This window comes from Sitophilus oryzae, unplaced genomic scaffold (genome assembly GCF_002938485.1).
Source record: "Sitophilus oryzae breed Bouriz unplaced genomic scaffold, Soryzae_2.0 scaffold_690_pilon_pilon, whole genome shotgun sequence".
Lineage (NCBI taxonomy): Eukaryota > Metazoa > Arthropoda > Insecta > Coleoptera > Curculionidae > Sitophilus > Sitophilus oryzae.
In genome coordinates, this window is record NW_022147296.1 from 2,539,995 (window position 1) to 2,562,695 (window position 22,701).

The 22,701-nt window shown below is 27.2% G+C and overlaps 2 protein-coding genes across 8 annotated transcripts; both read right to left on the reverse strand.

The window, feature by feature from the left end:
* Positions 1-4: 4 nt before the first annotated feature.
* LOC115888225 lies at positions 5-7,807 on the reverse strand. 7 transcript variants are annotated; one of them, XM_030907859.1, is made up of 13 exons: positions 7,681-7,805; positions 7,562-7,591; positions 7,258-7,451; positions 6,166-6,550; positions 5,452-5,707; positions 4,577-5,027; positions 3,862-4,199; positions 3,572-3,770; positions 3,351-3,526; positions 2,577-2,805; positions 2,293-2,522; positions 1,463-1,627; positions 28-255 (listed from the first exon to the last, which is right to left on the reverse strand). In XM_030907859.1, exons 3-13 carry the CDS (start codon positions 7,397-7,399, stop codon positions 43-45), a joined length of 2,784 nt encoding a protein of 927 aa, XP_030763719.1. In that variant the 5' UTR covers positions 7,400-7,451; positions 7,562-7,591; positions 7,681-7,805; the 3' UTR covers positions 28-42. The 7 variants fall into 7 exon arrangements, with proteins under 7 accessions (XP_030763718.1, XP_030763724.1, XP_030763719.1 ...); XM_030907860.1 differs by having other exon boundaries at positions 7,661-7,805; XM_030907861.1 differs by having other exon boundaries at positions 7,699-7,766.
* A 4,403-nt stretch (positions 7,808-12,210) lies between these two features.
* Positions 12,211-13,693, reverse strand: LOC115888250 (trypsin alpha-3-like). The gene is made up of 5 exons (XM_030907917.1): positions 13,602-13,693; positions 13,172-13,355; positions 12,853-12,999; positions 12,583-12,794; positions 12,211-12,529 (listed from the first exon to the last, which is right to left on the reverse strand). The coding sequence occupies exons 1-5, from the start codon at positions 13,645-13,647 to the stop codon at positions 12,264-12,266; spliced, it is 855 nt and encodes a 284-aa protein (XP_030763777.1). The 5' UTR covers positions 13,648-13,693; the 3' UTR covers positions 12,211-12,263.
* Positions 13,694-22,701: the final 9,008 nt, after the last annotated feature.

Here is a 22,701-nt window from a genome sequence, read left to right on the forward strand (position 1 = left end):
AGAATCTAATTAAAACCCAATTTTATTAAAAACGTTATTATTCTAATAATCTATAATATTATAAAGGTCGTTACTCTTCGGTAATGAACCACTTTCTGAAGATGCGCTGTCATTCTGTACATCTGTAGACATTTTTCTTATAACAAATGCCACGAATTCTGAAGGTGTGATAATTTGAGAGTTTCGATGTTTGTAGTATTCTGCTGTTCGTCTATTTGGGAAAGAAGATGAATTTTCCAATACTGAAAATATGTCCTTAAAAAACACGTATATTTTATATAATATTTACAGCTATCAGTTTAAACTACAAAAATAAATGTATACATAATTAATTCAAAGATCATTTAACGTTACATCATACCGGGTGTTGCATCGACGGACGGGACATTGGAAATCTCATGTAAATTTTAATGGGGTCAATTATTGGCTGCCCTAATTATTTTAGAGAATAATTCTATTTAAGTTTATCGAAGAGCACTAAAACCCACATTCAAAAGAATAACTGTAGATATTTTTGATTAGCCCGTTTACGAGTTATCGCCGATTTCTTTTTAAATATTTCTCCTTTCTTATGGCCCTGTATTTACTTATGAGCACCAGTCAAGGTAAAAGATAACTGTCAAATGAAGTTGTCATTTCAGAAATTTACCTATTTAGTGCATTATTATTATTGAAAACTCATTCCTACATCGGAAATCTTAAAGATGTATTTATATAAATACAAATTAATATGCCTGCCGGTATAAAAGCCGGCGGCCGTGGCCTACAGGGGGCAGTTATAAATATACAGTTGACGCGCTAAAATTCAAAATAAATTCTTAGTTATAAATCGTTTGTAAATAGTTCTATAAGTCTTTTATCGTTATTATTTTTGTTAATTAGTGTTAAATAAATAGTGTGTAAATAAATTGTGACTTTCTATCCACACGGAACCGACGAAAAACGTAACATTACATTCGTTAGTTGGAAAACTGAAATTCTATTGCATTCGGCAGAAATAACAATTTTTGACTCGTTTAGATTTGGGTATTTTTTTATCCTTGTATAAAATTTCTGAAATGACAACTTCATTTGACAGTTATCTTTTACCTTGACTGGTGCTCATAAGTACATACAGGGCCATAAGAAAGGAGAAATATTTAAAAAGAAATCGGCGATAACTCGTAAACGGGCTAATCAAAAATATCTAAAGTTATTCTTTTCAATGTAGATTTTAGTGCTCTTCGATAAACCTAAATAGAATTATTCTCTAAAATAATTAGGGAAGCCAATAATTGACCCCATTAAAATTTACATGGGATTTCATATGTCCCGCTCGACGATGCAACACTGGTTTATTGTCGTTTACAGTGTGTCAAAAAAATAGTGTATCGAACTTCGGTGGTTACAGATAAAAATATATTTGATAAGCATTGATGACGTCACGTTGAACGATTGTTGAACATGGCCAAACTATACCTACCTCGTTGCTACAAAAATTGATATCATCTGAAAACATGGGTATCATAGTTGAATTGAGAACATCCTCCAGTACGTGATCAGATTCGAGATCTGTTTCTGGCAAAATAGTTCTATTACAATTTTGTTCAGACGCTGAATTTAACACCATCATGGATTCAGGAGTAATCTAAAAGAAATATATAATAGTACTTAATACAGATAATAAAGAGATATCGCTATAGACCGCTAGAGAATGACCAACCGTAGACGCATATATATTTTATTTTCGAAGTGAAACTTCATTACGCGCAAGGGAGTAAAAGTTAAGTTCAAAAATATTGATATTTTAATACAAATTTTGTAAAAGCGAATCAAACTATTTATTAATTTATTATTTTTTCAACATTTTAAACTACATTTTTTCAAACATTCAAACCCTTCAATTTAATAGCTGTTAGTAAGAAAAGTTTAACTTCAAATATGCGCACTTAGTGCACTAAAGTGTGTGAGTGGCAGCATCTAAACCCAACCAACACTCTGAAAAGGAGTGCTGCACGTTAAAATTTTGCAATATTATTCTATAGCAATGAAAATATTGTATGATCGAAAAAAACTGCGTCCAGAGTTGGCTTAGAAATGTTGATCGATGACATTCTTCATACATTCTTACATAGAAAATGACAGCAATTTTCATTCCATAGCCATCGCTGATGCAATTTTTTTATACGATATGTAAAAGCAACCAATATGGGCGGTCGCAAAAGTGGCAAAAAATACAGTCGTGTCATTTATGACACGGCGGATTCAAATTTTCAATGAACTCTGTAGAATATTAGAACTTTTTGGACTTACATCATATTTTTGAAAAACAATTATATTTAGTTTTTCCAAAAATTTTGAAATAGTTTCTAATATTTCCGGATGAACATTTTCACTTTCGTATAGATAACTAAAAACGTTCAAACATCCATTATGACTTAGTTCAGTTAGTATTTTGTGAATTCTAATACGACATTCTTTTTTAGTCATGACTACCACTTTTTTTGAAAATATTACTGAAGGAAATTTTTGGTCCATCCATCCTAAAATTATTGAATTTTTTAATTGCTATTGAAAATTATTTTATTACAATTTACCTTGACTACGAAACATTTTTCTGGCGACGTTTTCCCAAAATGTTACAGCAGCTTTTTGCACCTCTACTTCGTTGCAGTATAAGGCTGTTTGCTCCATACATGTATATATACTAGCAATCATTTCTTTCGGTAAAGCATCCTCTTTGAAGTAAAGTTTATCGACAAAGTTTATAGCCTCACTTTGAACTGCTGGATTATTATATTTTGAAATAGTATCTAAAACTTTATTCTACAAGAACAGAACAGGAAGTTGTGACTGTGAGTCGCACAGAAAATTTATTTTACACAGAACTTCCTTTCCAGCAACTATAAGTAGTATAAGTTTATTTATGAGTAAAATTTTGACGTAGATAATATATATTCATAATCTTAATATTGTAGATAAAACACCAAGTAGAACATCAACATCGTTGTATGTAACAGTTAAAGTGTTACTTATAGTTAGTTTATAGCCTAACTAATTCTAAAGAGTACGCAGTAACTATCTAAAAATTATTAGTAAATATCTTAAGCAGTTATAACGTCAAGCGTTCCAACTTTATATTACTCTTTTGGGGTTAGATGTGAGCAATATTAATTAATTTTATTTTTATTATTATTATTGAGAACTGGAAATGTAAAATAAAATCTTAGTTTACAAGGAATCGTGCCATTTATAACAAATCAAAATAAGGAAATTTAGTTCGGTTAAAAATTCAAGGAAAAATGGAGAGACCAACTTTCCTGTACTGGACGCTCGATTGAGTTATTATTTTCCAGCTTAAATATACTTACTATGTAATATTTTGTTCTTAGGGGATGATCCATGTCTTCTATGTTAATCATTTGTTGGAGGCATTTGAAAGCGGTAGCTTTCACCGTCGGATTTTCGTCATTTAACGCCATTGTAGAAACTAAACTTGGTAACGAGGCTTCTGTTAAAACTTCTCTAAAAGATGAAAAACCTGAAACTTACATTGCCTGGTTAATTAATCCAAACAATTAACGAATTATACTTTTATTCGCGTTATAAGCAATAGTACATACGACATCTAATACGGCTTTTCTTATTTCCCAATCGTTCATGAAACATTTACGGTATAACATTGGGCCAATATCTTTTAAGCTTTCTGGAGTATCTATTAACAAGGACATACAAGGTGACAGCCTTTTTAAAATTGATTGCTCCATTAGAATTAAACCTTTAACAATAATCTGAAAAATCAAAATAAACTTAGTCATCAATTGGACATCAATACACAACATTAATATATTCTGTTTTTCAATTAAAATGTAATATACATACGTCGTTCGTCCAACTAAATGACGACAAAAAGTCATACATTATTTGTGGTAAATCTAACGCCTTCACCCCATCGCCCCAGCTGAAATCAAAGTCTTCAATAAAGAGCAATACGGTGGAAAATAAGGTACGGACATAGGTTTCTTGGTTAGGCGTCATGGTTAAGCATCCACAATTAATTCTAATATAGTTTAGAAGATCGTCGAAAGAATAAATCAAACATTCGAAAATGGCTCCCAAATTACCAGGGGAATACAAGTTTTTCGTTTTCGCTATTCCTTCTAAAGCTAGAGGAAAAATTTCGGTTGGATATGTCGGTAACAAATGCTTGATTTTGAATCCTAAAATGGGATGATGTAAAATACTTAAATAGTTAAACTATAGTCTGTCCAAAAATAGAAGGATGATAGTGGCAGTTGTTGTCTGTCATTTAAATTCAAAAGTGGATAGTATTTCTGGATGGTGTCTGTCGAAACTGTTTCTTCTCTTATTGGACCGACTTTTTCTTGTATATATATGCAGAGGGAAAGGAAAATTTTTGCGCAGGCCGTCATTTCATGATTTTAGCATACATTTGAATATTGTATGAAATTTAAATAACTTGTTTATCATACAGTATATTTTCCTAACAACTTTTTATCATTCTGTTTTTAAAGAATTACTTTTATTTTATTACATAATGAAATGGCGACTTACTTAACCCTGGTTAATAACTTACCGATTTTTAAAGACTGCAAACTGCATCTTTTCAGCAACTGTGCCAAATGAGATACTCTTAATGTCTCAACTTTTTCAGGAGAGTTGAAAAAATTTTGCAATTTTTCCGCCACCAATATAATAGGTTCCAATTGTAATGCTAATAGTTCGCTCTCGATGTCCAGAATATTGCCCTTCATTGTATACCTTGGCAATTTGTTAGTCATACTTTTTGTGTATTTGATGCCATAATAGTATAGCTCAATTGCTATGGATAAATCGCCTTTTTGAATTTCGTGGTCAATTATTCGTAAAAAACCGCTAAGTACCAGCGGATCCTGGCTGATTGATTTGATTCCATCGAAAATTTCAGTCAAACCAAAAAAAGACAGTAGAATGCATATTCTCTCTAAGACTAAACATAATTGCTTTTCGGTTATTTTTTGCGATAATTGATCACTAATTACACCTACCTAAAATGATAATTCGTTCAAAATAAACTATCATATGTATTTAGATTAAAATAACTTTACTCAATATGACAATTCTAGTAGTGCAAGTGATAGTTTTCAGAGAATGTAGTAAATAAAATCCTTACAGTGAATGTATAAAATTAAAAAAAAAATATTTTAACCATTACCTTCTAAATCGACCAATGTTTTACAGCTATTATTGTTCATTTTCCTTTTAAAATCACAAAATTGAAAGATAAACTGAATTAAAAAAATAAAAAAATAATAAACTAAAAGAATAAAAGAAATATATAAAAAAACTAATTAAACTAATAGAATTGAGTTAGTTTACAATTGATAACGGTCAGTGATACTTTGTCCAAAACGCAGTAGATATGAGGTAGATAAATAGATGTATCTTAATTAATTTGTTCTAATTAGGTACCTTTAAATTTATAAACTTGTTTAAAACTTTTTCGCTGCTATTTTCTAACAATCGTTCTAAAATATTTATCAAACATAATAGACATGGTTTCAGTCTGTTATCTAATCGTACCATACTTGGAGCCGTAAAAGTGTTAGGTATAGTCAACTGAATATCTGCATTGATTAAAGGTGTTATAATGATTCGTATAATGTCCTCGCACATTGTCTCATCTATCTCTGTAATTTTTCCCAAAAGCTCTGTTAAAACTATGTATCTGAAAAAGAAACCTCTCATAAATACATGTAATATTTAATACCATCAATAACATCGAATATAAAAAATGCCAATTTCGAAATTTTTTATTTTCCTTCTCTTATAAAAACCAAAGATAAAAACTATATAAAATTCAAAATTTGAAGTTTGTCGAACTTCTAGAAGTGCTTTAGAATTTTGATGGCGGTGGGTGAGTCACTGTCGAAATTAGAGAAGTTTAAATAAAATGTATAAATTAATAATGACCTGTATGATGAGAAAGGGGGACACACACTGGATCTATATAAGAGGTCACGGTAATAATTAACCTCCCTACCAAACATTCCACGTTCTACGTAAAATTCAAAATTTGAATTTAATTTAGTGTGAGAATAATATAAATACAATTAGGTACTTTTATAGTGTAAGCAAAAACTTGGCACCAATTGTATTTATTGGTTTTTTTCACTTATACCTTACCCAAGTTCAGCTATATCCTTGTCTTCTTGAAATTCGAGGGAATTGTTATATACGTTCATCCAAAATTGTGACTCGACAGTCCATTTGATACCAGTTTGATGATGCAGAGTTGAACGAATCAGTTCAGCGAACAAGATTTTGAATAACTTATTCGTAGAAATTGGAGGCAATTGACACATATACAACGCATTATATAATGATCCATTCATATTTAAATTGATAAAACAAGTTTCATCTCGCAGCATGTGCTTCATCATATGGAGTATAAATAGCAATTTGGACGGTTTGAAAAGTTCAGTTGCGGCCGATAATAAGGACAAAGTTTCTGCGACGCATTTCTCGAAAAGCTCCTTGTCTTCGTATTTCGTTTCATTGTCCGCTTGATCTAAAAATATCAGATGTGATCAGAAATATAAAACCAAATTATTCAACACATTAACTCATCCGTAAACTGTATTATAAAAAGACACTATTGATACCAATTTTCGGATTCAAATAGTAAAAAATATTCATGAAACAGAAGCAGGTGTATATGAGAAAAAAAAATAAAAATTCTGTGAAAATTAATAACACGATTTTTTCTTTTAGTGGACCTTTCATTGAGAGCTGCAGCATGTCATGTTGCAAAATAACTTAAATTATTCAATTTAATTATTATATTTTATTCTTATTCATTTGATTTAAATCTTAGATCTTTCGATAGATTGATCATTTTTCTGCAAAATAAAATGAGAATTTTTTTTTAAATTACATGGTTTTTTACATTTCCTATGTCCAGGTCGACGATGCAACACACGGTATATTTAAATCAAAAGTCATTTTAGAACTTTCTTAAATTCTAAGTGTTAACTCGGCTTTCGAAAAATGACTAAAGTCATTAAAATGATTTAATGATCTAAGAGAGATTTAAATTTTCTGAAAGTTTGCGGCTCTGATGCTCTTGTCTGGAAGTAAGCATCTAAGTTAGTTAATATCCATTATCCAATTCAATCTAATCTTTAAAGGACAAATTAACGTAAATATTGTTACTTGAACTAAGAAAAAAGAAAGTACTATATTGAAGTAAGAAAGATAACAATGTATAATACATACCTGTTGAAAATACAAGTTTTAAAATTTGATCAAACGTTAGCTGAGATTTCTTATTCTGACAGGAAAAACTATCAAGATATTTTTTCAAAATGTCATTCCATTGTAAGTCTAACAGTTCATCGGAAAAATATCCGCAATCCATATTGTACGATTCAGTAATCGTTTAAACATTATTTGCATCCTATCATCATTATCTAAAATAAATAAAAAAACTTCCATAATAAAATATGAAATTTTGGGCATTTATACAGATAGGAAATCTTTGAATAAGCATGTAAATATAAACTGTGGTATTACTACTTACATTATCCAAAAATATAATAAATCAGCAAATCTAAAAGTGATAAATATTTAATGAATGATTTTGTTATAAACTTTTCGTTTTAGTTAAAAAATATATCACCATTCTCACAAATTGCACACCTTTGCGCTGTATCCCACCTTTTTAGTTTAGAAATTATGAAATATGTATAGAACTGGAACATCCAATAATGTCAGAATGTTACTAAATTTTCTATACGAAATTATTTAGATAACAAGGTTGATGGCCTTGACACGGCCTCTGAATTATCATTAATGTACGTACTTTAAATCTGTTTTCATTTAGAAAATAGTTACCGATGGTAGATTAAATTGGCTATTTCTCTGTTTTTTGTCTAACATTATTAATTACAATATGGTTAGTAAAAAATTTATTTCCAAAACTTAAAATGATAAAACTGTAGGACAACAGTGACTACCTGTTCGGGCGCTCCGCCTTCTAATCCACAATTATAAAAATTGTCTAATTATTATTTTTTTAATTTCAAACCATAAAGTAGATATGCTAACAAAAGTACCGTTTACAGTTTTCTCTCACTACGCAACTGCTTTTTAAATGTCCGTGAACAAAACTTTTATTGACATCGGGTCAATCAATAATTTTCCCAATCAACTCGATGTATTTTGATGATGTTACCAGTATTACTCACCAAGCAATAATTAAGGCCGTAAACAATCATAACACATACACATACAATTTTATATACTTATCAACTTACTACATTATAATAAAATTAAATAAAAAAAATATTGTAAGTATATTCCTGACGATTAAGTGAAAAGATTTTTGTTCTTAAATATCTACTATACACATTATAAACGCGTTAAAATATTAATTGTGTGGAATATCAACATAAAACGAGATTATTAATGAGATATTATCGTAGCAACAGTTATTTTAGAAACGTCTAGGTTTACTTATTTCACTAAAATTTACGAAAAAAAGTCCTTTGTCTCGGATATAGAAACCGACACGTCGTGGAAGTAGTTCGAGACAAAACGAAATTCAACGAGACAACAGGAAACAACCGAAAGTGGCCGAAAAAATTTTCCCAAGACCTTCAACGCAATTTCCCGAGTAGTTTCGAGGCGTTTTTAAGAAATGAAAGTAAGACAAGATAAAGTTAGAAAGGAAAGACGAGGCAAAATTAGGCCAAAGAAGCAAACACGACCTTGACCTGCTTCGAACTGTTTTCCGGATAGTGTAGAGGGTGAAGTGGACGACTATAGTTTTTAAATGTATCTAAAAAACTGTAGTCTCTAATTGGTTACTTTAGTTTTACTTGATAATGACTAGTAAATCTTGTAAGACGAAGTATGGTAAACAATATGAGAATAATAAAAACACGTGTAAATAAGTAGTAGAAAAATATTGATTATATTAAAATGCTAAAGTGGCGTAAAATATAAAAAAAGTAATTTAAATATTACGCTTTAATTTCAACTGACACATATTTCCATTTAAGCACAAAATAAACGTAAAGGTTAATATATTATGAATTTTAAATAGAAAATAAATATACGTAAGTGATTTAAATTAATAATGAACGAATAGTTCAGTTCATCACTCACATTTAGAAAACCAAACAAATTGAAAAATATATATCTTTGATTGATCAGTAATTAGAATGGAAAACAGAAATAGTGTACGAGAATTTTATAAAGGGGGGTAATTTCTTTTTATGAAATTTTAACGAATTTAAACTATTTATACATATTAATAAAAACTACGTGTTTTGTGTAATAATAGCTGTGTGCATTGTGCTTCGTAACAATTTATATGTAGGCGTGTGTAAATATTGGGTTTTGATTATTGCTTATATATTTTATTTGTTGTAATAACCAACTAAGTAATAATTATGAATACATTTAACGTTCTTAATAGGATTTTTAAAATTGTTGGGAATTTTATATAACGACTCAAAAAATCAACTTTAAATTTTAGTTCTTTTTTTATAAATTCTTCTACCAATCAATCATTGAGTGATAATTGATACTTTTATTTTACCGTGTAGTGATTTTTATTTTTTTTAATCAAGTTTAATTTTTTCAGCTAAAAACATTTTTATTGCCGGCGCTACTGGATTCATTGGAAAAGCTCATATTGAGAAATTGTTACGCAGTTGTCCAGATATTCATAATCTATATGCGCTAGTGAGGAACAAAAAAGGAAAAACTTTAAAGGGAAGAAAAGAGCAATTATTCTCCAATCCGGTAAACATTATTTTATTAGGATTTTGTTATCGTTTGTAATTTTGGACCAAAGTGTGGTGATAATGAATATAACTAATTTGACAATGTTAAAATAGTGTTTCTATTTCTTATTAATGATTGAATTAATTATAATGATTTGCCCGTACTCTCAAATATCAAAAACTCTTATAAACTGTTTTGTGTATGAAAAGAAATTGTAAAAAATTTCCCCTGCACGCACAATATCTAAGCATTTCATTTATTTAATTATTTTAGATATTTGATTTATTGAGGGACAATCAGCCTGAATTATTTCGCAAAATCTTATTCATACAAGGCGATGTCACTGAAGACAATTAAGCAGTGGCGCATCCAGAGTTTGAGTCTGGGAGGGGTAGGGAGAATTTAAATTAAATTTTCGCTCAAAGGCATTGTGACTATATGGAAAAAAATAACTTAGGTTGTTCTGGATTTCTATTTTGATAGACATTATTAATTAATTTTGTGACAATTTTATTTTATATACCAGATTTTCTTATTTATAATTTTTTTTCTGGGAGGGGTAATTACCCCCATTACCAGATATTCATAGTTACTTTTTGATGTTATTTTTCAATATGATGAGGCGGCCTTGGTGACAGTAGTTATTACAGTTATGTTTTTTAAATATCGTTAGTTCTGTTAGTGTTTCTAATATTTATTAAAACCAAGCCTAAAAGCCTATATCTTTACTTTTTATCGTTTTTTAAAGTTTAATATAGAGTTTTAATGCACATCAAGATGATATTATGACAATAGTCAGCAAAGCCACGTCGTGATATTAAAAAATATCATCATAAAGTAATGATAGTTGAAGAAATTGCAAATTGTTGGTTGCAAGTTCAATTCGTTAGGTTAAAATAACATTTTTTAAAAATTGGTCAAATCTAATTGGTTATCTTTTCCACCAAATAATAGTCTGTGCTAAAGAAATAAACTGCTAAGTATTATTACATTTTTTATTTTTATCTGTTATTTTATTCTAACAGGTATATCCGGTGGTAATATGAAGATGTTAATAGAAAACGTTCACGTGGTATTTCATTGTGCTGCTTCTGTTAAATTTGATGATTTTTTGAAAGATGCAATTCGGACAAATTTAACAAGTGCAAGTGATATGGCATCGTTGGCACTAAAAAAAGTTTGAAAATTACACGTTCTTATGCCTGTTTAAGAAGGCCGAAGAACGACAATTTGACTCAAAATACCAAGTATAATGTGGTATCAAATTATTCGTAATAAAATGCTTTGTCTAGATTTGCTAATCAGCCACCCTCGTTATATTTGAAAAAAATTTGAGATATGATTATAAATACGATTTGGGCAACTTTTTAACCGGTCAGGACACGAAAAAATATTAAACGATGAAATCTATTTTTCAAAAGTTCCTTGATCAAAAATTAGCGTTTTGAACACATCCATGGATCGACATTTAAAATACGATTGTTTAAGCGAAAATGTCAAAAGTTAACATGTCATATATCATTCTATTCAGAGTGTCATTTTCTATCGAATAAAGTAGAAATATATCGAGGGTGTCATTTAAAAATCAAAAGTTGTAGTCATTTCCGGTAAAACAGGAAGTGACAAAAAACATTTGAATCACGTCAAACAATCCTAATTTATGTCATATACTAACATACCAAATCACGTATTTTTATCTGAAAAAAAAAGTTATAGGGGTGAGCCACTTTTGATAAACAGCAGGTATAGATTTAGATTGACATTTAGGCAATCTTCTTCGCAATCATTAGCAATCGCTTGGCAAAAAAATTATATTTTGGTAGTGTGTTTTTTACCCAAGTGAGACACTCTTTGATTCAGATTAATATACAGAACCCCCAAATATTTTTGGCCATATTTTGATACAAAATACAACAATGTATGACTTAAGTTATTTATTAGAGGCTATTTTAGACAGTTCCAGAAGAGTTGATTCCAGCAATAACTGACTGGAAAGAAACAATCTACGTTGCTGAAAAATGCGTTGAAAACTTACTAAACATCTTAAGTCACAAAATTGTTGGGAAGTATCCGAATACTTATACATATACGAAACATTTGGCAGATCATTGTATAAATGACTTGTTAGGGTCCAAGATTCCTACAGTAATAGTGAAACCTACTATAGGTAAGATTTTGGTAATATACGCAACAATATGATCTAATACAGTTGATCGTTTACACTCGGTTCAGTGTGAGTTCATATCTAAACTAAGTTTAAAATTTGCATAGGCTTTTCCAAACCAGAAGAAAGTAAAAAAAAATATGTATGTAATTGTTTTATAAGATAAACTGTTTTTGATTTTAATACTATTCATTATTCAATCTACAATTAATTATTGTGTTCATTGGGGGTGAAATATAAAAATAAAAAAATATATAAAAAGTAATTATTAATTTTCAATTTTTTTAATCTTTAAATTAAATAAAATAAACGAACAGAGTTTGCACTAATCCGATAGGTTGTTAGTGGTTTGTTGTATCCACGATATGTAAGCAGCAGTGTCGACATATATGGACGGGAATCCAGGGTTTCCACATGGAGTGTATCCCCAGGAAACAATACCGACTAAACGGGCATTGTGTACCAACGGGCCACCGCTGTCACCATTGCAAACAGCTTCGGTGCTCGAAGGATAAGTAGTTGTGCAAAGGTTAAAAGCGGTTCTGAACGGGTTATCCATTCCAGAGAGATAAGCTATTAAACTGGCACAGTCTGAGGAATAAACTGTTAGTATCGATTTATATTATTTCATATTCTTTACTTACCATCTTTAGACAAGAGCGGAACTTCAACAAACTGAAGGTTGTTGGGAGCAACGTTATTTGGAGGTCCGAGTGATCCCCATCCGGACACGACAGCAGTACCACTAGGAATGTCACCAGTAACTGGAAGTGCGATGGGTTGTACGTTTATTCCATAGGTTAAGAGGGAAGCCAGACGCATAACGCTGATGTCGTTAGCAGAGACACTGTAACCTCTACAAAAATAGCAGTATTACTATACCTGCAAGATTATACAAGCTTGATTCTTCCTACCCTGGGTATAAAGGATGGTTAATATAATTAGAGACAGCTACAGTTTGCTGGTTGGGAATTTCAGTGTCGGTTTGCAACAGGATTCCGGCAGTTACCCAAAACTGATCGGCTGCATAGTATGTGCAATGAGCAGCCGTAACAACCCATCTTAAACGGACAAATAACTCATTTTTAAAGCACAAAAAAGTAATCTGTCCAACGAGAGAATACTAGACAATGGCAGTTGTCTCTTTTTTAATGAATTGCTCTGCCGAAATTGTCCCATCTTTCACTGGACAGTATTTACAATAACTAATTAAAATTGAACATGTCGTATTACCTTGGGCTGAGGATTGAACCTCCACAAATGTGGAAGAGGCTATTTCCATTGATAACACGTAGAGAAATTTGGTAAGGAAACTGGTTTCTGGCAGCGTCCAAACCAGCAGATATTCTCAAATCGGAACTGTTTGAGTACTCTCTGATCTCTACTGGATAAAACTCTGGCTGGATATAAGCATCGGCTAAAAAATTAACATAGAACAAAAAACATTTGAATCAAGTGGTAAAGAGAAAAAAATCAATTATTACAAATTAAGTACTGGTATTATTAAACTTTTGTAACGTCCTTATTATCAGTTGACAGAAAGAAAAGAAAATTAATAATTAATATATTTTAATTGATTAATATATTTTATAAGAGTGTTAAATTTTTTTCCTATAATGATGATATCAAAGTAAGTAGAAAATATAATAGTAAATATTCTCACCCAAAGCTGCTACCACAACAGCTGCCAATATTAGAAGAACCTTCATCTCTACTAGCGTTAAGTTAGAATACTTATGCGTTTTATATAAATAAATATGTCTGCTTATCAATTACTAGTCATTTAGAAAAATATTTAATTCAACTTCCACTCGCATTGAAACACATCATTCCTTGCCAAATGTGATGAGCATTTTTTTCCGATCGTATCGCATTTCAAGATATAAATCAAGATATAGATAATTTTGCTCACGTTTTTGTGCGGGAATCATTGATTATTTAAGTAAATTAAATTTATTCTAATACACAACACATTATTTGAAGAGTTGCGGGTCTCAGGGAAAGATAAAAAGTATACTAAAGGATTATTTAACCAAAAAAGCATACTATAGCTTGAAGGATTTTTTTTCTGATTCGCATATCGCACTTTTTAGTGAACATGTTTTTATTTGTAGTAGTTCTAGTAAATATAGTGTGGACTCTTGATGGCTACTCGTATAGTGCAGTTAGAAAGACTAATTATTTTGAACTATACAATAATTTTCGAATCATATATTTTATATTTTTTGTTGCCAAGTATTATTCTCGTTTGTCATCCTTATTTAAGTGTATTGGCTTTTGTTTTATATTAAGTCTTAAGTTTAATTTTTTGCCATTTTCACAATGTTCCATGCCTGCGGACTCTAGGAACTTTCGTTTATTCGGAAAAAATAAATTAATATCTAATAAATTAATAATATCTATTTTATTTAGTTTACTTTATAGAAATTTTTCAGTTATATCAGTGGCGTAGCGTGCGTTATGGGCGCCCGGAACAGAGAGCTTCTAGGAGAGAGGTTTGCCGCCCCTACAGAACCCGTCTACCGCCTTTATATCAATTTTTTTTCGCCCCGCAGGTACTTGGAAGGCCGCCGCCCGTGGCGAAAATTCGAAGATTACCCTTTTCTTAAATCAAGGATTATTTTTATTTTTCTCTGTCATAGTTACTTCAACCAAAATACTAGAACATCGACATATTATATGAAAGACATATTGCCCTCGGAACCAGATGATACTCTTCAGATGCCAGGGATGATACTCCAGATGATTCAAGAAAATATTTTTATCTGTGTACGTTTGTTTTATAAAAAGGATGTATGTACTTAATAATTCAAGTACCCAGTGAGTATTGAAAACTAGTTTGATACCTGGTTTATAAGTACTTCCGTCGTCTATAATAAGCTTTACGATAAAATACACAAGCTTAACTTAAAAATATATTACCCACCAACAGATAATCAATTTTTTGGTAACAAAAGCAACGCTCCAGAAAATGTTTATTATTTTGCTATTCCATATACAGGGTCGCTGGTATGTATAGGAACGTATGTAAAATATAAGAGGTACCGCAAAAAGTTTAATATAAAAGTTATATAGGGTTGTTAAATATCTATTAGTGGGTAATATAACTTAGTTATCCTCAGTTTTGGGATGGATGTTAGTCTATGAACGAAATAAATTGATTTATTAATTTATTGATTTATTGATTTATTGATTTATCGATTTATCGATTTATCGATTTATCGATTTATCGATTTATCGATTTATCGATTTATCGATTTATCGATTTATCGATTTATCGATTTATCGATTTATGGATATATCGATTTATCGATTTACCTATTTACCTATTTATCGATTTATTGGATTTATCGATTTAATTTTTCGAACCCAACTAAAATTAGAACTGGAAATTAATTTTCTGCTCGGTAATTTTATCAAGACGATGAAAAATATGACGTCTCCTAAGTCAGTTTTCAGATTATAATTTAAGCGCTCGGTCTGAATTTATCATTTAAAATAAGCAATAAGGGTTTTTTCTCTGTTTCAATGAAGCTCTGATAGTTTTAAGTAAGATTAAGATTTATCGATTTATCGATTTATCGATTTATCGATTTATCGATTTAACGATTTATCGATTTATCGATTTATCGATTTATCGATTTATCGATTTATCGATTTTTTATTGATTTATTGATTTATTGATTTATTGATTTATTGATTTATTGATTTATTGATTTATTGATTTATTGATTTATTGATTTATTGATTTATTGATTTATTGATTTATTGATTTATTGATTTATTGATTTATTGATTTATTGATTTATTGATTTATTGATTTATTGATTTATTGATTTATTGATTTATTGATTTATTGATTTATTGATTTATTGATTTATTGATTTATTGATTTATTGTTGATTTATTGATTTATTGATTTATTGATTTATTGATTTATTGATTTATTGATTTATTGATTTATTGATTTATTGATTTATTGATTTATTGATTTATTGATTTATTGATTTATTGATTTATTGATTTATGATTTATTGATTTATTGATTTATTGATTTATTGATTTATTGATTTATTGATTTATTGATTTATTGATTTATTGATTTATTGATTTATTGATTTATTGATTTATTGATTTATTGATTTATTGAATTTATTAGTTTATTGATTTATTGATTTATTGATTTATTGATTTATTGATTTATTGATATTGATTTATTGATTTATTGATTTATTGATTTATTGGTTATTGATTTATTGATTTATTGATTTATTGATTTATTGATTTATTGATTTATTGATTTATTGATTTATTGATTTATTGATTTATTGATTTATTGATTTATTGATTTATTGATTTATTGATTTATTGATTTATTGATTTATTGATTTATTGATTTATTGATTTATTGATTTATTGATTTATTGATTTATTAATTTATTGATTTATTGATTTATTGATTTATTGATTTATTGATTTATTGATTTATTGATTTATTGATTTATTGATTTATTGATTTATTGATTTATTGATTTATTGATTTATTGATTTATTGATTTATTGATTTATTGATTAACTTATTTATTGATTTATCTATTTATCGATTTTTCGACTTAAATTTAATTTGTTTTTCTTTAATTTTTCTTCAAGCCAACTAAAATAAGAACTGGAAATTAATTTTCTGCTCGGTAATTTTATCAAGACGATCAAAAATCTGAGGTCTCCTAAGTCAGTTTTCAAATTATAATTTAAGCGCACGGACTGAATTTATCATTTAAAATAAGCAATAAGGATTTTTTCTCTGTTTCAAAGAAGCTCTGATAGTTTTAAGTAACTGTTCGTATCATTAACTTTTAACTTAGTTATTTTTAGTTTTGGGATGGATGTAAGTCTATTAACAAAATACATTTACTTATTTATCGATTTATTGATTTATCGATCTATCATTTATAGATTTACCGATTTTTCGATTTAAATTTATTTTTGATTTCCTTAATTTTTTTTCAAGCCAACTAAAATAACAACAGGGAATTAATTTTTTCTCGGTAATTTGGTAATGGATTTATGGATTTATTGATTTATGGATTTATCGATTTATCGATTTATTGATTTATCTATTATCTATTTATCGATTTTTCGACTTAAATTTAAATTGTTTTCCTTAATTTTTCTTCAAGCCAACTAAAATTAGAACTGGGAATTAATTTTTACCCTGTAATTTGGTAATGGATTTATGGATATATTGATTTATCTATTTATCGAATTATCGATTTATGGATTTATTGATTTATGGATTTATCGAATTATCGATTTATGGATTTATTGATTTATGGATTTATCGAATTATCGATTTATGGATTTATTGATTTATCGGATTATCGATTTATGGATTTATTGATTTATCTATTATTGATTTATTTATCGATTTTTCGACTTAAATTTAATTTGTTTTGCCTTAATTTTTCTTCTAGCCAACTAAAATAAGAACTGGGAATTAATTTTTTCTCGGTAATTTGGTAATGGATTTATGGATTTATTGATTTATCGATTTATTGAATTATCGATTTATGGATTTACTGATTTATCGAATTATCGATTTATGGATTTATTGATTTATCTATTATTGATTTATTTATCGATTTTTCGACTTAAGTTATTTTTCCTTGTTATTTTTTCTTCAAATAACTAAAATAAGAACTGGGAATTAATTTTTTCTCTGTAATTTGGTAATGGATTTATAGATTTATTGATTTATCGATTTATCGATTTATCGATTTATCGATTTATCGATTTATCGATTTATCGATTTATCAATTTATCGATTTATCGATTTATCGATTTATTGATTTATTGATTTATTGATTTATTGATTTATTGATTTATTGATTTATTGATTTATTGATTTATTGATTTATTGATTTATTGATTTATTGATTTATTGATTTATTGATTTATTGATTTATTGATTTATTGATTTATTGATTTATTGATTTATTGATTTATTGATTTATTGATTTATTGATTTATTGATTTATCGATTTATGGATTTATTGATTTATCTATTATCTATTTATCGATTTTTCGACTTAATTAATTAAATTGTTTTCCTTAATTTTTCTTCAAGCCAACTAAAATAAGAACTGGAAATTAATTTTCTGCTCGGTAATTTTATCAAGACGATGAAAAATATGACGTCTCCTAAGTCAGTTTTAAATTATAATTTAAGCGCTCGGTCTGAATTTATCATTTAAAATAAGCAATAAGGGTTTTTTCTCTGTTTCAATGAAGCTCTGATAGTTTTAAGTAACTGTTCGTATTATTAACTTTTAACTTAGTTATTTTTAGTTTTGGGATGGATGTAAGTCTATGAACAAAATACATTTACTTATTTATCGATTTATTGATTTATCGATCTATCATTTATCGATTTACCGATTTTTCGATTTAAATTTATTTTTGATTTCCTTAATTTTCCTTCAAGCCAACTTAAATAAGAACTGGGAGTTAATTTTTTCTCGGTAATTTGGTAATGGATTTATGGATTTATTGATTTATGGATTTATCGATGTATCGATTTATCGATTTATTGATTTATCTATTATCTAGTTATCGATTTTTCGACTTAAATTTAATTTGTTGTCCTTAATTTTTCTTCAAGCCAACTAAAATAAGAACTGGGAATTAATTTTTTCTCTGTAATTTGGTAATGGATTTATTGATTTATCGATTTATCGATTTATGGATTTATTGATTTATGGATTTATCGAATTATCGATTTATGGATTTATTGATTTATCGAATTATCGATTTATGGATTTATTGATTTATCTATTGATTTATTTTTCGATTTTTCGACTTAAATTTAATTTGTTTTTCCTTAATTTTTCTTCAAGCCAACTAAAATAAGAACTGGGAATTAATTTTTTCTGGGTAATTTGGTAATGGATTTATGGATTTATTGATTTATCGATTTATTGAATTATTGATTTATTGATTTATTGATTTATTGATTTATTGATTTATTGATTTATTGATTTATTGATTTATTGATTTATTGATTTATTGATTTATTGATTTATTGATTTATTGATTTATTGATTTATTGATTTATTGATTTATTGATTTATTGATTTATTGATTTATTGATTTATTGATTTATTGATTTATTGATTTATTGATTTATTGATTTATTGATTTATTGATTTATTGATTTATTGATTTATTGATTTATTGATTTATTGATTTGATTTATTGATTTGTGATTTATTGATTTATTGATTTATTGATTTATTGAATTTATTGATTTATTGATTTATTGATTTATTGATTTATTGATTTATTGATTTATTGATTTATTGATTTATTGATTTATTGATTTATTGATTTATTGATTTATTGATTTATTGATTTATTGATTTATTGATTTATTGATTTATCGATTTATCGATTTATTAGTTATGATTTATTGATTTATTGATTTATTGATTTATTGATTTATTGATTTATTGATTTATTGATTTATTGATTTATTGATTTACATTGATTTATTGATTTATTGATTTATTGATTTATTGATTTATTGATTTATTGATTTATTGATTTATTGATTTATTGATTTATTAGTTTATTGATTTATTGATTTATTGATTTATTGATTTATTGATTTATTGATTTATTGATTTATTGATTTATTGATTTATTGATTTATTGATTTATTGATTTATTGATTTATTGATTTATTGATTTATTGATTTATTGATTTATTGATTTATTGATTTATTGATTAACTTATTTATTGATTAACTTATTTATTGATTTATCTATTTATCGATTGTTCGACTTAAATTTAATTTGTTTTTCCTTAATTTTTCTTCAAGCCAACTAAAATAAGAACTGGAAATTAATTTTCTGCTCGGTAATTTTATCAAGACGATCAAAAATCACAGGATATAGTCAGTTTCAAATTATAATTTAAGCGCACGGACTGAATTTATCATTTAAAATAAGCAATAAGGATTTTTCTCTGTTTCAAAAGAAGCTCTGATAGTTTTAAAGTAACTGTTCATCATTAACTTTTAACTTAGTTATTTTTAGTTTTGGGATGGATGTAAGTCTATTAACAAAATAAAATTTACTTATTTATCGATTTATTGATTTATCGATCTATCATTTATAGATTTACCGATTTTCGATTTAAATTTATTTTGATTTCCCTTAATTTTTTCAAAAACTAAAATAACAACAGGGAATTAATTTTTTCTCAAATTAGATTAAATTATCGATTTATGGATTATTGATTTATCGGATTATCGATTTATGGATTTATTGATTTATCTATTATTGATTTATTTATCGATTTTTCGACAAATTTATTTGTTTTTGCATAATTTTTCTTCTAGCCAACTAAAATAAGAACTGGGAATTAATTTTTCTCCGTAATTTGGTAATTGGATTTATGGATTTATTGATTTATCGATTTATTGAATTATCGATTTATGGATTTCTGATTTATCAATTATCGATTTATGGATTTATTGATTTATCTATTATTGATTTATTTATCGATTTTTCGACTTAAATTTAATTTATTTTTCCCTTATTTTCTTCAAGCCAACTAAAATACTTTGGGGAATTAATTTTTCTCTGTAATTTTGGTAATGGATTTATAGATTTATTGATTTATCGATTTATCGATTTATCGATTTATCGATTTATCGGTATCGATTTATCGATTTATCGATTTATCGATTTATCGATTTATTGATTTGGCAATTTATTGGTTATTGATTTATTGATTTATTGATTTATTGATTTATTGATTTATTGATTTATTGATTTATTGATTTATTGATTTATTGAGTTATTGATTTATTGATTTATTGATTTAATTGATTTATTGATTTATTGATTTATTGATTTATTGATTTATTGATTTATCGATTTATGGATTTATTGATTTATCTATTATCTATTTATCGATTTTCGACTTAATTAATTAAATTACCATAATTTTCTTCAAGCCAACTAAAATAAGACTGGAAATTAATTTTCTGCTCGGTAATTTTATCAAGACGATGAAAAATATGACGTCTCCTAAGTCAGTTTTTAAATTATAATTTAAGCGCTCGGTCTGAATTTATCATTTAAAATAAGCAATAAGGATTTTTTCTCTGTTTCAAAGAAGCTCTGATAGTTTTAAGTAACTGTTCGTATCATTAACTTTTAACTTAGTTATTTTTAGTTTTGGGATGGATGTAAGTCTATTAACAAAATACATTTACTTATTTATCGATTTATTGATTTATCGATCTATCATTTATAGATTTACCGATTTTTCGATTTAAATTTATTTTTGATTTCCTTAATTTTTTTTCAAGCCAACTAAAATAACAACAGGGAATTAATTTTTTCTCAAATTAGATTAGAATTATCGATTTATGGATTTATTGATTTATCGGATTATCGATTTATGGATTTATTGATTTATCTATTATTGATTTATTTATCGATTTTTCGACTTAAATTTAATTTGTTTTGCCTTAATTTTTCTTCTAGCCAACTAAAATAAGAACTGGGAATTAATTTTTTCTCGGTAATTTGGTAATGGATTTATGCTAGTTTGTTGTGATTATCGATTTATGGATTTACTGATTTATCAGATTATCGATTTATGGATTTATTGATTTATCTATTATTGATTTGGTATCGATTTTCGACTTAAATTTAATTTATTTTCCTTATTTTTCTTCAAACCCAACTAAAATAAGAACTGGGAATTAATTTTTCTCTGTAATTTGGTAATGGATTTATAGATTTGGCTGATTTGGCGATTTATCGATTTATCGATTTATCGATTTATCGATTTAATCGTTTATCGATTTATCGATTTATCGATTTATCGATTTATCGATTTATTGATTTATTGATTTATTGATTTATTGATTTATTGATTTATTGATTTATTGATTTATTGATTTATTGATTTATTGATTTATTGATTTATTGATTTATTGATTTATTGATTTATTGATTTATTGATTTATTGATTTATTGATTTATTGATTTATTGATTTATTGATTTATCGATTTATGGATTTATTGATTTATCTATTATCTATTTATCGATTTTTCGACTTAATTAATTAAATTGTTTTCCTTAATTTTCTTCAAGCCAACTAAAATAAGAACTGGAAATTAATTTTCTGCTCGATAATTTTAATAAGACGATGAAAAAATATGTAACGTCTCCCCTAAGTCAGTTTTTTAAATTATAATTTAAAGCGCTCGGTCTGAATTTATCATTAAAATAAGCAATAAGTTTTTCTCTCGTGAAGCTCTGATAGTTTTTAAATATTAACTGTTCGTATTATTAACTTTTAACTTAGTTATTTTAGTTTTGGGATGGATGTAGTCTATGAACAAAATACATTTACTTATTTATCGATTTATTGATTTATCGATCTATCATTTATCGATTTACCGATTTTTCGATTTAAATTTATTTTTGATTTCCTTAATTTTCCTTCAAGCCAACTTAAATAAGAACTGGGAGTTAATTTTTTCTCGGTAATTTGGTAATGGATTTATGGATTTATTGATTTATGGATTTATCGATTTATCGATTTATCGATTTATTGATTTATCTATTATCTATTTATCGATTTTTCGACTTAAATTTAATTTGTTGTCCTTAATTTTTCTTCAAGCCAACTAAAATAAGAACTGGGAATTAATTTTTTCTCTGTAATTTGGTAATGGATTTA

What these genes read in the sequence shown, in the direction of transcription:
- LOC115888225 (XM_030907858.1), bottom strand. Translation starts at nt 7,399, where the DNA reads ATGGATTGCGGATATTTTTCCGATGAACTGTTAGACTTACAATGGAAT. An exon ending in AAAAATGTTTCGTAGTCAAG is followed by an intron (nt 2,523 to 2,576) that starts GTAAATTGTAAT and finishes CAATAATTTTAG; the next exon opens with GATGGATGGACCAAAAATTT. An exon ending in TCAATTTTTGTAGCAACGAG is followed by an intron (nt 256 to 1,462) that starts GTAGGTATAGTT and finishes GTGTTTTTTAAG; the next exon opens with GACATATTTTCAGTATTGGA.
- LOC115888250 (XM_030907917.1), bottom strand. Translation starts at nt 13,647, where the DNA reads ATGAAGGTTCTTCTAATATTGGCAGCTGTTGTGGTAGCAGCTTTGG. An exon ending in TGTTGTGGTAGCAGCTTTGG is followed by an intron (nt 13,356 to 13,601) that starts GTGAGAATATTT and finishes TTAATTTTTTAG; the next exon opens with CCGATGCTTATATCCAGCCA. An exon ending in GGTTCAATCCTCAGCCCAAG is followed by an intron (nt 13,000 to 13,171) that starts GTAATACGACAT and finishes TGTCCGTTTAAG; the next exon opens with ATGGGTTGTTACGGCTGCTC.